The sequence below is a fragment of the Rutidosis leptorrhynchoides genome, chromosome 7 (genome assembly GCF_046630445.1).
Source record: "Rutidosis leptorrhynchoides isolate AG116_Rl617_1_P2 chromosome 7, CSIRO_AGI_Rlap_v1, whole genome shotgun sequence".
In the NCBI taxonomy this organism is placed as follows: domain Eukaryota; kingdom Viridiplantae; phylum Streptophyta; class Magnoliopsida; order Asterales; family Asteraceae; genus Rutidosis; species Rutidosis leptorrhynchoides.
In genome coordinates, this window is record NC_092339.1 from 160,290,028 (window position 1) to 160,305,788 (window position 15,761).

At 34.2% G+C, this 15,761-nt stretch overlaps 1 protein-coding gene across 1 annotated transcript; it reads right to left on the minus strand.

Annotated features, from left to right (window-relative positions):
- Positions 1–1,483: 1,483 nt before the first annotated feature.
- On the minus strand, positions 1,484–13,358 carry LOC139859734 (uncharacterized). The gene is made up of 4 exons (XM_071848509.1): positions 12,898–13,358; positions 12,136–12,451; positions 10,422–10,955; positions 1,484–1,848 (listed from the first exon to the last, which is right to left on the minus strand). The coding sequence occupies exons 1-4, from the start codon at positions 13,356–13,358 to the stop codon at positions 1,735–1,737; spliced, it is 1,425 nt and encodes a 474-aa protein (XP_071704610.1). The 3' UTR covers positions 1,484–1,734.
- Positions 13,359–15,761: the final 2,403 nt, after the last annotated feature.

The following is a 15,761-nucleotide window of genomic DNA, read 5'->3' on the forward strand; positions in this document are numbered from 1 at the left end:
CCATTCGATTATCTTTTGCAAATATGCCCTAGACATTTGGGAAAGATTGTTTAGATGGTGGAGTCTTGGTAATTTTTCAAGTTATAGCATTGCCGAAATTATCAACGAAGATAACACGGTTACTTCTTCAAGTCGTGGAAGCAAGTTGTGGCAAGCCACCAAATGGGTTTGTGCATATCTTATTTGGAAGAATAGTAATAACAAGATATTTCAAGAAAAATGTTGGAACGGCCCGGTCGCGTTAAATGAGATTCAATTTATGTCATTTGGGTGGATCTCTAATAGAGCAAAAGGGAAAAAGCTTGATTGGCTCACTTGGTTATTTAATCCGGGTTGTTATTTAAATAGTTCGTGATCATGTATATAGTTAGGGTGTAGGTCTTGAGTTGCTTGCCTTGCAACTAATAGTCTCGTGCCCTTCTAATTTTATGTTTTTGTTCTAGACACAATGTCTTAGAACTCCTTCGTTGTACGATCGTTCGTGTTGAATAAAAGTTGTTTTGCCTTTCAAAAAAAAGAATAGATATAATGATTTACAACTAGTGACAATAAACTTGTGCAAACTATCTGACAAATTAGTAGAAATTGGTTGATTATAAAAACAAGTAGAGGTGGATTGTTGTGACGACCATTTTGCGCAATTATTGGTGACCGAATGACTGTGATCGTAGGACGCCATGCTCTAGATTAATAAGTTAGTCGACAATTAATAGTAATAAAATGCATAGACGATCTGGTGCGGGAAATAATGTTTGATTGACTGACACTTTTAAATACTGATTCAATTGTAATTACGTTTAGTATCCGTTAGTAGACTTATTACTAACACATGAAATAAAATATTCGTCTTAGACTGATGTTTGCAGTTACTTTATTCTTTGTTTACTGTTTTAGTAATCTTTCTTAAATCACTATTATTGATTTTTTGGTCACTAAACGGAAAACACCTTGATTTACTAGTTTTATTGTAATCTTTGCTAAATCACTATATTTGACTTTTCGGTCTAAACGAAAAACTCCCTGATTTACTGTTTTACTTGAACATATATAGAGATAGAGAAGTGATATGTACACAACTCAAAATTGTTATGTACATAACCTTCATATTTTACAGTATTGTACTGTACAATACTGTAAAACATCATGGTTATGTACATAACAATTTTAGGTTGTGTACATATCATCACCCATATAGATATCATCCCGTGGAACAAAACTCTAAGGATTTCGCGATACATTAGTATTGAATTATCAAGTTCACTTGTCTGTATTACTGTATATCTTTTGTTTTAGTCAGTATTTAGTATTTAGAAGATATTTTCTAGTTTTTATAATTTTTATAACCTGATCGTACACCACATCATATGATTTAAACAAAACCGTGAACCTAACGCTCTTATATATTGTTTGAAATCATGTCAAGCAATAACAATATGCTTTTTCACCAAACGAGGATGAATCAGTCCAATTTATTTTAGAGGTGTTTAAAATATTCCAATTTGAATTATTGGTTCACATACAAATATGGTCAATTAATAATTACTCTCTCTTTCTCCATCGAATTTATCCTAATTGTCATCTTCCCGTCATTAGAAAGCTTAGTTCCCAAAGTAGCCATTCTTCGCATGGTGTCTTTGAAATATATGTGGTGTGATTTGATCATTATATATTCACCGGTCCATGTGTTATCTACACATTAATGTCACACAACAAACTCATTGTTAAAGAAGCCCGCTATCGAGGCATCTGAATCAACTCATCGTCATGGCATTCCCTTATGCTAAATTCCAGCTTTTCGTGTCTTGATGATGGTAATACGTCACAACATTGTCGTCTAGGTGCGTGCATCTATGTCACAGAAAAACTCAAATCAATTATATACAGGGGGATATCTATAAGAGCGTTTCACATTACAATTGTTTTGTACTTGTACTTCTTTTTAAAGAAGTGATATTTACATCATTTTTATGCATACATAAACTTATAAATAAATAAGTGTTCTACTTGATTTTGATATATATTAGGAAAATGGCAAATAGTGATCAAATTCAAATTTCTTAATAAAAGGAATATGACTTTTCCCATTACACACCCATAATTTTGAATTTATTTTGACGCATATAAAAGAGAGATTTTGAAAATATTGCAACAAAAAATTTGACATGTTGCTTTTTTTTTTTTTTTTTTACCTCTGCAATCTTTTCAAATTATGAATTCTTTATATACACTGTTGGTACTATTTTCCGTATAGCGGATGAAAGGTATCAGTACAGTACAATAACAGCCTACACCCGGGAAATAATCCCTGCAGACCCGGAACACGGATGAGAAATCCGTGGGGTGGCCTCAATCAGTCTTTGGTCCGTGTAGCGTTTTGTTGCTAAGCGGTTAAGGTTTTAGAGTGAGAAAGAACTGTGTGAGTGAGAAAGTGTACTTCTCTCTGACTAAAGTTCAGATGTGAAATGTGGTGACCCATGAGGTCTATTTATAGGCGTAAAATGTCCGAAATTCTCGGGAAACACGTGTCAAACGCTGATTAATTCAGTTATGCAAAATATTCGGAATCGACTTTGGCGTAGCTGACGTGGTTGCGTGCCGCTCACGCGCCTAATTAAAGGGCTTAAGCATGGAAGCTGCCTGCAGGGCTTACGCATGACGCTGGGCGGTCTGGCTGAGCTGGACGGATAATGACATAAACTGCTATCTTTTATGCTTTTTAATCCTTTCTTTTTTACAAAAACGATGTTTTTATGCGTGTATCCCCTAGGATACATCATTAAGTCCCCCAGTTTAATGACTTTATTTTTGCAAAAAAATCAAGTCATTAAACTATAAAATATAAAGAGTGCCTTTTTCCTCGGGAACATAAATCTACCACAGCCGTCAGTTTTTCTACAGGGACAGTTCCCTTTTGATGATTTGTCTGCAAAAAGTGTCCCTTTAAATTTTGAATTTTTTGTTTATTTATATGCTTACGTATTCTGGATTCGTGGCGAATTATAGGCCATTCTATCTCCATCAACTGTTTGCTTTCTCCCCTTTATTTAAACCTCAATTTTATTGTTTCACATTTACTCCAACCCTAATTACACCTTCATCTACCTTAATCTTTCTGCAAAAATCCGCCTTTGTCATCATCTAATCAATGGCTCCCTTAAATGTAGACATAATTCGTAGCGGAATTACTTCAGCATATTTAGATCGCGTCAAAATTGTATTTCCAAAATTCTTTAGAGCCGACGACGTAATACCACTTGCTCATGAACGTGCATCACATCCCCCTTCTGGCAAAGTTGCCATTTATGGTCGTGCTCTGTTCTTTTCCTTTCTTCGTATTCATTTTACGACATTCTATTTGAATGTTTGTAGTTTTTACGGTGTTAGCGTTGGCCAATTTGAACCTATGTCGATTCGAAAGATCCTGCTTTTGAGATGTACTGTAACGCTTGTAATATTACACCATCTGTTCGCTTCTTTTGTCATCTTGCTACTCTTAAATACTATGATAAAGGATGCTTCTGTATCTCAAATTTTGACGGGTTTTTTCTTACCTCAAGTGATGTTTCGGAAGATTGGAAAAATACATTTTTCTTCTTCAACAGTGATATAATTCCTGACATTTCCACAAAGGCTCGTTATTGGCGTACCTCACTCGAGCCGCCCAAAATTACCTATCCTAGACTGACAGCAAATGAACGAAGACTGTTAAATACGATGATCAAAGAGAGGATTCCCAATCGGCATTATCCAGAGCACATGCTAGCTTTATGCATGATTAATGCAGAGTGGGATGAAGTGGCACGCGGTGTTGCAATTGTGATGTTAAAGAATAAAGGTCTGACAAAATTGATAATTATTATGTTTCTTTCGTTATATTTACTTGTAAAATAAATGTGAAATTTTGTTGTTTCAGTTATAACTTCGCTCACCGCTTTTCATCATATAAAGTATGAGGAGCTGCAATTCTCATCTGAAAAAATGGTGGATGACAATGAGCCTGTGGATGAGTCGGCTTTGATTCGATCAAATTCACGCAAACTTCGTACAACTAGTAACCTTTCTTTTGAATGCGTAGCAGAAGAAAACCTTTTTTGCTTTTTCCACATGCCTAGCAATGGCGGCTATTATATTGTTGACCCACTTAGATACCCATTATTGAATTTTGACTCATCATATATGGATTGGGAAAACTTTATAAATAATAAATGTTGTTTTAATCCAGCTATGTCTTCTGAAGGAGAAGCACAGAAAAGGCTTGCTCTTCCGCCTCCCGTCCAGTGTAACACAATAGGCGAGAGTAGCTCACAAATCAGTCTTCCTAATTTAGACACAGCTAGCCTATCGTCATTTCTTACAGGTCCTCCAGGTAGCTACGCGGAATTTATGAAATATCTTGAAGCAATGGTGTCTTCATCACTTGTCAACTTTTTTGAGAGTTTATCTCAGAGTGATGCTCGTAAATCTCGGGCACAGGGCATTATTTGAAATATTGCCTCAGAATTTGACAATTTGAAACGCTTAGAGCGTTCTGATCAAGTGCATCGAGATAAGTCAGATAGGATTGAAAAGGATTATGAATTGGCAAAAATTGCTAAACTTGAACTAGATGCTGCAATTGCCGCCAAGCGTGCTGCAGAGGCTTGTGTTGTCGAGCTAGCAACGAAAGAAAATTGGTATTTGCATAAGATTGAAACCTTGACCAATTCTGAGACAGCTTTAAAAGAACAGTTACAGGCAAACCAGAATGAAAGTAGGCATCTTGCTGTCTTGCTGCAGGTATCCCACAGATTGTGAAGAATGCCTTTAGTTCTGAAGCACTGACCAAACCATTCAATGAGTTTATTACCGTTGCGCTAGACACCGAACGAATAAGGTTCCTTGAAACGTTGAAGAAAAAGGTGCCTAACTTTCCTGATCCACTGCCGGATGCTATTACTTCACAACTGAAGCCAGATGCTATTGATAGGGTGAAAATTGTAGGTGATCAAATAGAAAATTTCCGTTCCCTGAGTTAGAAATTGTTTGTAACGATCCTTCTGCTTCGGTGGAAGATATTTTGAATTTGAAATTGTATTATGTAATGCCATATATATATATATATATATATATATATATATATATATATATATATATATATATATATATATATATATATATATATATATATATATATATATATATATATATATATGTATATATGTATATGTATATATGTATATACATATATATGTATGTATATATATATATATATATATATATATATATATATATATATATATATATATATATATATATATATACTTTGTATTAGTTATGCCAAAGCTTTATATGCTTGATTATAAGAATCAAATATACTGGCTAGCCATGCATTATTTTTAGTTTTTTACGTAATGACGGTCGTAGATACAATCTATTGCCTGGATGTTCAGCGGAGTTCTACGTGATCAGCTGCCATTTCAACCCTTTGTGTACGATTGAACTTCTGCCACCGAGAACAAATTTCTCTTCTGTGGGCAGGGATGACACACAGCTTTGTGACATCTGATTAAAAATCCTTGGTCGGATAAAAAAAATGTGAATATTGTGCTACAAGAATAATTGTTTCAATTCTTATTACTTAAAGAAATTTTTTCATTTATGATTGCATCTCATATTCATAATAGTTGATCAGGCTACTTGAATATGCAATATTACGCATAAAATATCTTTAAACTCATTGCATTCCAAGTTCGCTGCATTTCCTCGTCGGAAGGCGCTGCAAGGGTATAGGATCCGTTAGGATGTGCACGTATGATCTTGTATGGCCCTTCCCATCGTGGTCCCAGCTTCCCCTGTTTTGCTTGTCTGCTTGCTTCATTGTCCCTTAACACCAAATCTCCTTCTTTGAACTGCACATGCCTTAACCTTTTATTGTAATATTGTGTCATTCGCTGCTTAGCATCTGGTTGACGGATAACGGCCATGATACACCTCTCTTCCAACAAGTTCAAATTTTCACGCAAGACGGATGAATTGTTCTCAACATTAAATGCCAAAACCCTATGTGTTGGTACACGGATTTTAGCTGGTATTACTGCTTCAGTACCATACACCAAGCTGAATGACGTCTCACCCGTGCTCCATTTTGGCGTTGTACGGTGAGCCCACAAAACATATGGTACTTCATCTACCCATTTAGTCTGACTTAATCCCAGTCTATCCTTTATGCCGGCTACAATTTCCTTGTTTGTTACTTCAACTAGGCCGTTTTGCTTGTGGGTGAGCAACAGACGTGAATGTTTGTTTAATGCTTAACTCTTCACACCAACTTTTGAATGGATTCTCTGCGAACTATTTACCATTATCTCTTACAATTTCGTTTGGAAAACCATACCTGCATACGATATAATTCCATACAAACTTTTTTATGTTTCCCCCTTTATGCGTGCTAACACTTTTGCCTCTACCCACTTAGTGAAAAAATCAATTGCAACCACCAAAAATTTTGCATTTCCAACACTCCTTGGGAATGGTCCCACTATATCAATTGCCCACTTACAGAATGGCCATGCAGATGAAACTAAATTAAATCATATTTCGGCAAACGTTGGACGGTCCCATGCCGCTGACATGAATCACATGATTTTATTGTTTCTGCTGTGTCTCTGTAAATTGTTTGCCAATAATATTCTTGCCTCATGATCCGTGCTACAATGATTCTATAACCAGAATGTTGTGCACACAAACCTTCATGCATCTCTTTCACCACATCTACAGCTTCTTGTGGTGCTAAACACCTCAAATTTGAACCATTGAAAGATCTTCTGTAGAGCACGTTGTTCTCCAATACGTAGAGCAGAGCACTTACCTTTATCTGTCTTGTTTTCGTGATGTCTTTTGGCAGTGTTCCGTCTTACAAATACTTAACATAAGGAGTCATCAAGCACGGTCCCCCTTCCTCAAATGTTGCTATTACCACCTTTTTTATCAATTGACTTATCCTTCAAAACCTCCACCAAAACTTTCTTATGTAAATGATCAAATGTTAATGTTGCTAACTTGCTCAACACATATGCTTTTTTGTTTTTATTTCTTGATATTTGCACAACTTCTAGAGTTTCAAAATTCTTTGAAACCTTTTTAACCAATTGTAAGTATCGTTTCATTGATAGATCTTTTGCCTCAAACGCCCCGTTAACTTGTTGTGCAATAATATGAGAGTTCACATAAGCACATAAATGCTTTATCCCCATCTCAGACGCTATGTGAAGGCCGGAGAGCAACGCCTCATACTCTCCTTCATTGTTAGATGCATAAAAACAAAACTTAAGTGCATACGTATGTTCTTCCATTCCGGGTTTGTAACCACCAATCCTGCACCTACTCCTTCTTCACTTGATGCTCCATCAGTATGTAACTCCCACATGCAATTATTGTTTTTAGCTTCACGTGGATAATCTACTTTTTCGATTGTTTCTAAAAGAAAATCTGCCAAAATCTGCCCTTTAACTGCATGTCTTGGTGAAAAATTTATTTCATATTCCCCCAACTTAACTGCCCATTTTGCTAAACGTCCTGATGATTCTGGATGTTTCAAGATTTACTTAATTGGTTGGTCTGTTAAAACAAGAATTGGATGTCCTTGAAAATATCATCTCAACTGTCTAGCTGTGTACACTAGAACATATACCAATTTTTCTATAGGTGGATAATTGATTTCGATTTGTTGTAACAACTTGCTGACGAAATATATTGGCATTTGCACCCCATTCCGTTCTGCAATTAAAATTGAACTAATGGCGTCTGTTGATACTGCCAAATATAGGATTAACATTTCTCCTGCTATTGGTGTAGTTAATGTTGGTAACTCCTTTAAAAGTTGTTTAACATCCTAAAAAGCTGCTTCGGCTTCCGCCGTCCATGCAAAATACTTTTTGTTTAAATAACCTTTTAAACCTTCATAAATGGTAATGAACGTTTTGCTGCTCTGGATAAAAACCTTGTTAATGTTGTCAACCTTCCATTCAAACTTTGCACTTTATTTTTTATTTTTGGAGAAGTCATATCTTCAATTGCTTGAATTTTCTTTGGATTTGCTTTGATTCCTCTCTTCTAACAACATGACCCAAAAATTTACCTTCTTCTACACCAAAAGTACACTTTTTTGGTAACTTCATATTAATCTTGTGTAATGACTCAAAAGTCTCAAGAATATCCCTAAACATGGTTTCCTCCGTGTTGCTTTTGATAACAATATCATCAACATAGGCCTCCACATTCCTGCCTATTTGATCTCTAAATGCCATATCAATTACACGTTGGTAAGTTGCTCCTGCATTCTTTAATCCAAAAGGCATTTTCACATAACAAAATATTCCATCCGCCGTGTGAAAAGCTGTTTTATCCTGATCCCGTACTGCCATGGGAATCTGGTGGTACCCCTTGTAGGCATCCAAAAAAGACTTAAACTGATATCTACTTGAAGACTTCACCTTCCAGGCTATTTCTAGCAAAGGGTAATTATCTTTCAGGCAAGCTTTATTTATGTCTGTAAAATCCACAATCTTCCTCCATGTGTTATCTGGTTTCTTTACCATTACTGGATTTGCTACCCAGGTTTGATACTTGACTTCTCTTAATATCCCAACATCCACCAAATTTCTAACTTCTTCTCTAAAAAATTTGGTCCGTTCAGGGGTCATACCTCTTTTCTTTTGACAAACTGGTGAAATATTAGGATTCACATTAAGCTTATGCTCAGCAATGTGCTGTGGTACTCCAGTCATGTCAGAAACTTGCCATGCAAATACATCTAAATTGGATGCTAGAATGTTGTAAAGTTTCTCTTTTGTTTTCTTTGTTAATGTGTTCCCAATGATAATTTTCTGGTCTGGGAATGCTGGGTTTGGTGAAATTGACCCATCCTCGTGAATGATTGGTTTAATAGTGGTTCGATTTATTTGCACACATTCAATTGCTCTTCTCCGTTCTGCGTATAGTGTTGCGACTCCAGCTGGCGTAGGAAACTTCGTCATTCCATGTACTGTTGATATCATAGCTCTAAAGGTCATCATAACTAAACGTCCCAAAATGACATTATATTGTGAATTCGCTTTTACTACAAGAAACTCGATATGAGCTGTTCTTTTGAATGGTGATTTCCCTAACACCACTTCTAAAAGTATACTTCCTTCTGATCATGATGGATCGTTGGCAAAACTTGCTAAAGGAACAAGCGTGTCTTTCATCGTCTCTTTTACTCTTTCTGGTAATTGTATGAAACAATGTTCATACATGATATCTGCGCTCCTACTCCAGAATCAGTATATATTCCTCTAATAATACAATTTGCTATACGAGCTTCAATCACCACAGGAGTTGAGTGATTCTTGCTTCCAATCTTACTAAAGTTTCTGCTTTTCTCCGTTGTCCGGCTTGCCACTTATGTATCATATTTGCCTCAACAGATATTATTCTATGATAGTTATATTTCCTGCTCTTGAGAGTTGAGTGATTCTTTGAAACAGATGGCGCCATATGTTAGTACTATTTTCTATATAGCGGATGAAAGGTACTAGTACAATACAATAACAGCCTAACGTTGAGCGCTATGCTGCCGACTGATGTTTGCCCTCGGGAAATAATCCCTGCAGACCCGGAACACGGATGAGAAATCCGTGTCAGTCTTTGGACCAATCTGGAATTGGTCCGTGTAGCGTTTTGTTGCTAAGCGATTAAGGTTTTAAAGAGAGAAAGAACTGTGTGAGAGAGAAAGTATACTTCTCTCTGACTGAAGTTCAGATGTGAAATGTGGTGACCCATGGGGTCTATTTATAAGCGTCAAATTTCCGAAATTCTCGGGAAACAGGTGTCAAACGCTATCTTTTATGCTTTTCGATCCTTTCTTTTGTACAAAAACGATGTTTTTATGCGTGTATCTCATAGGACACACTATTATACACTAAATTTAAATCAGTATCATTCATAAGTAATGGGGATTTTCAGAATCATTCATAAGTAATGGGGATTTTCTATTCAGGTTAACCGGGAGGTCTAAAATTTTTACTTTGGTGTATGCAGCTTAACCGGATTAATTCTTGTCAAATTCCAAACTCTTCATTAACCACCACAAGATTTGAACATGAGTTGCAAAGATCTCAGGTTTGAACCATTGGGCTCTTAGTAATAGGCTGAAACCTTTATAAGCAACAATCAAGTGTTCCTTTTATTGATGAATTTTGTGTTTTATATTAACTTTTTAGACTATTTACTCATTAAAAATACTTAAATATCACAATCTTCAAGTTTTTAATCATATGTGTGAATAATAGATAATATACCTTGTACAATGTAATACGCAGTACTAAATACTATGATGTACACATAACAAAAGAGAGAGAATAAACAGAATGCCATAGTTGTAGAAAGTAAAATCATGTTACCTGTTTAATGTCGAGTTGTAACTTTGGAGCATGCACTTTGATCATTTCAATTCTCCTAGGTGACCCTGGACTTGTTGAACAGTTCTCCGCCGCGCTTATTTTGTATACACTTACAGTATTTTCTCCTTCAAGAAACGTCGTGTTCATATGAAACACGACTGGTCTTTTACAAGGATCCTTATTTTGCTCCCTCATGTCGAAACTAAATAATGAGTGTAATACATTACCTTTTTTCCATGGCCTAAATGTTGCTGGCACACGAAGTACGTCTGGCAACATAACATGACTTCCAAACACTTCAACTGCGTAGCCCCATGAGATTGATATTGTCCAAGAATACCAACGGTCGTAACAAACTGTTTGTTGTAAGATCCTATGTGGATCTAATTCGGCCGCTTTGTACAAATGGCGCATAGCGTTTCTATTTTTCATATTTGGGAAAATTGGATCTAAGAGATCGGCATGGTGAAGTGTTACTAATGGTGCCATCGGATGTGCCGCTAATACTCCAAACGGATCACCGGTCATATCCATCTAATCATGTTATCATGATATAAACATCATAAAGAAGGTTATTATAAGCTTAATCACATCTGGAAATTATTAAACATCACAAAAGAATGTATGTTGATGTTAATTAATGCAATGTGTGTGGATCTAAGAGATCGGCATGGTGAAGTGTTACTAATGGTGCCATCGGATGTGCCGCTAATACTCCAAACGGATCACCGGTCATATCCATCTAATCATGTTATCATGATATAACCATCATAAAGAAGGTTATTATAAGCTTAATCACATCTGGAAATTATTAAACATCACAAAAGAATGTATGTTGATGTTAATTAATGCAATGTGTGTGGATCTAAGAGATCGGCATGGTGAAGTGTTACTAATGGTGCCATCGGATGTGCCGCTAATACTCCAAACGGATCACCGGTCATATCCATCTAATCATGTTATCATGATATAAACATCATAAAGAAGGTTATTATAAGCTTAATCACATCTGGAAATTATTAAACATCACAAAAGAATGTATGTTGATGTTAATTAATGCAATGTGTGTGAAATGGAAGATTATGTCCCAAAAATAAGGACAAATAGAAGGAAAAGGGAATGCTAATTAACATGCTCTAATAATAATTATAAAATCACAACAGAGAAGTTTACAATGTTTGCCTTGTAACTTAAATTTTCATAGGCAATATTAACCATAGCTCTGACAATGGTGAAGCATTAATTGTAATATATGAATTTTTCATATCATAACATATTTTATATTTTATATACTTAAATTTAGAGGGCTAAGTTATTATGAAAATATTAAACTTCATATTGAAGATATTTTTAAATTTGAAAGGGTTAACCATTACCTTAAGGGTTATACGGAGTAGTTATCATTTCCCAACTTTTATATTGGACAAGGTAGAATAATTTAAAGTACATGTAAAATTTCTAAACCTATTTAATGTTAATAAATATTATTGATTTTGTAATAAACTCTATAAAAACAGACAGAATGAGACAAACACCCCCTAAATTTAGCAGAAAAATAAATATTACGAGTAGTATGTAATTATACTTATTTGACTCGATCACTAAACATGATCTTTTGATGATTTAGAAGAGGTAGATATGAAATTATATGATGAATGAAAGTTGACATAAAAAACAACAAATACATGTTAATATTTTGTAATGAAAAGATTACCTGATGAAAACCAGATTCTTTGGTAATTCCAACTCCAAGTTCAGCCAAACACGACGAAATCCTTCCATCACTTCCATACAAATGATGGTATCGTTCTAAACACGAATCCAATACTTTCGCTAATGATTTTGCTAATGGATAACTGATTGCGAATCCAGCTCCACCAAAAGCCATTCCAAATGAGAAGAATCTGTTCTGTACAAAGCTCTCAGAGTTCGACCCGATGAAATACATCAAATTATGATCATATTTCGATAACGTCTTCACAAGATTCTCAGTAAAGAACACGGTATCATCGTCCCCAAACACAAACCATCTGAGTAGTAATGTGTTATTAAGATTAAAATCCGTTTCACTATTACTATCAACAATTAATAAACACATAATGTATTTAAGACCAATGCAAATTTTAATAAATAAATATCAGTTTTACCCTTTTACCTTTTGAAAGTGCACTTATTCTATATATATCAAATATCAATTGAAACCAATGGATTACTATTCATATCAATATTTTATTGACTAAGGGTATTTACGTCTTTTTAATATGCGGGCAACTAAGTTTTCTTCACACATCTTCACAATCGCTCTTCTCCCGAGCCTTGTGGTGATTTTTTCATTGTTATTATTATACGGAGTAATCAAACTTCAAACTTCAAACTATTTAATTATAATAAATAATAATAATAAATACTATAATAAAATAAGAAAAAAAATAGTAATGTGAACATTTATTTTAAGTTTATATTTTTTTTACTTTACCTGACGTTCGAATGATTTAATGCAACCGTTTCTGACACGACTCGAGCAACACGGATGGCTGACCGAAGACCACCACGCCACGTGTAACGAAACCGTGAAGTATCATCCGATATATAAACAGGTGGCAGAAGTGACACGTCAGACGGAACAGTTTTATCATCTAACGGAACATCAAGAAAAACAGCACCTCTCATTTTGTCAGGTTTCCACCACATCTTAACATATTCTTTCCTTTCGGGCCAAGATTTAGCGTTAGACGCGATTCCAAACACGATGTGATCAATAGAAGTAGGAGCAGAAAAAAGATCAGCTCCTAGTAACAAAATTTTGGTATTCGCTGTAAGAGAAAACGAAGAAAATAAAAGATAAATAATTAAACAAAGAGATGATGAAATTAAAAAGATGTTTATGAGTCTAGAATTGAATTGTTTTTTGAAGAAAGATGATTTTGATATCTTCATGATTATGTAATGAAATGGTTACTTGGATTTTTTGTTAGATTTAAAGGTGTGATTTATTAGAGGAGCAAGTTATGGTATGTGCAGGTGAAGTGTTTTCACAAAAGAGTCAAGATGAAGTAGATTTGAAGGTGGAAATTTTGTATGGAATTTGATAAAGTGTTAGGCAACCAAAGGTCCAATTTATTGGGTTGAATTGGGACAGGTGTCAATTGTTGATCAGCTATAAGTCAACTGACATGGAAGACCGTTGACTAAAGATAAAAGAAAGAAAAAATATATATATATATACTCCGTAATTGATATTTATATATATTTACATATACTCGTGTCTTTATATATTAGATTTTGAAAATTATGTTAACCTGTTCTTGTGAATTGTGAAATAGTTGCATAAATTCAAAGGCCGTTTTAATGACATATTAACATTTTACAAGTAGTTTTTATAAAAAGTTGTGAATTCAGTTACTTTTATATTTTTAAACTAGTGAAATAACCCGTGAAATCACGGGTTGTTTAAACGAAACAATTTAATGACATGTTTTAGGTATTAATTGAATGTAAATGATAAAGTTATTTATTTTAATGACCCGTTCGACTAAGAGACCTGTATTTTCGCATACATAATTATTATTAATAATAAATGCTTTTTGAAATTTGTATAGAAAATTAAAATACAACTATTATATAGAAGTTGTACAATATACTTTAAAATTTATAAATGCGTTGGTGTTATGTTAAAGATTAGTATTTCCTTTTATAAAAGATTTCATATTATTTTTTTAATTAAATTTAATATAAAATAATGACATCATCAAAAATGTCTTAAAATTTTTCTTTTTTATTTTGAATTATATTTATACTTAAAAATTGTGACGACCCGAAAATTTTCGACCAAATTTAAACTTAATCTCTATTTGATTTCGATACGATAAGCAAAGCCTGTTATGTTGAGTCCCAAAAAGTTTGAACTATTGTCATACATTTGACTTTTGACCATTCCTGACGATTCACAAACAATTGTTTGTAAATAAATGTGTATATATATATATATATATATATATATATATGTAAGGTATATTGAATGTATATTTACATGATTTCGAATTTATTTAGTAAACGATAATAGCACTCGTTTGTCAGTCAATCGATATTAAGTAAGTTATAAAGGAACATATGTAATTTTAAAATAAACGGTGATACGAAAATGAGTTCTATAAATTTTAGGCTTATTAAAAAGTGTATTTAGGAACCATTTGTTAAGTTTTAACACTTTTTATATTTTACCCAGAAATGAGAGGGACAGTTGATGTAATTTTTAATTAATAAATTAATGATCTAATTTTATACCATAATGACCAAAATAAATAAATATAGTTAATTTAAAAATATGGAATTTTTCTGAAGACTTTTATCCGTCACTAATTAAACACGAAATCCAGTCCGTGAAAGGAATAGTAGACGACGGCTAAGAATTCACACATATATATTTCTTTGATTATTTTTATATTATTTATTATTATTATTATTATTAATTATTAATAATATTATATTACGCCTTTGTTGGAAAATATCCGTGATTTTGCATATTGAATTGATAGGTCACTATTATTGATTGATTGTCATTTGATTTATATACTGAACTGCATATATATTTATATTTATTAGATATACATATATTAACTCATCTCCCTACTTCTTCTTCATCTTCAACAAGCCATCACCGGAGGTCACCACTCCATAACCGGCTACAACCACCGTGACACCACCATGAACTATCACCTTTAATCACCATCATCATTTAATTAAAACTACTGCAGTACATTCCCTCGTTCCTGTTTTCCTGTATGAACAAAGAACACCACAACCAACAATATTTGAAAACCATCTCAATCCATCACTCCACCATTTTTTTGATTTAACCCAACACCATCTGCTGGTGTCTATTGCTACAAAACGGCCACCAGAACCACCACATCAACTCCTCGTTTGAGTTCCACCTTAGCTCATAAAACAACCCACTTCAAACCATAACAACTACCACCATCATCATCGACTTTAAAGTCGATCCCAACACCACCTGCTTGTATTTATTTCTGTTTTCTTTCGATTAAAACAAGCACCCATCATCATCATCATCATCATCAAAATCGTGGTATACATGCTCGACAAACACCACCGTCAATCATTATAATAAACCCATGAAAACCTGTAACTATTACCACCGCCCTCTACTGCCATTTTGTTAACAATCTTAACCCTCACACCATCATTAGAAACCATCACCTGTTATGATTTCATGTTTCTGTTTAAACACCACACAATGGTTGCTACTGCCTTATTTTTTTTTCTGTTTCTTTTCTTACTTCTATTACCACAAACAGTGGTAAAGAATAATAATGACGG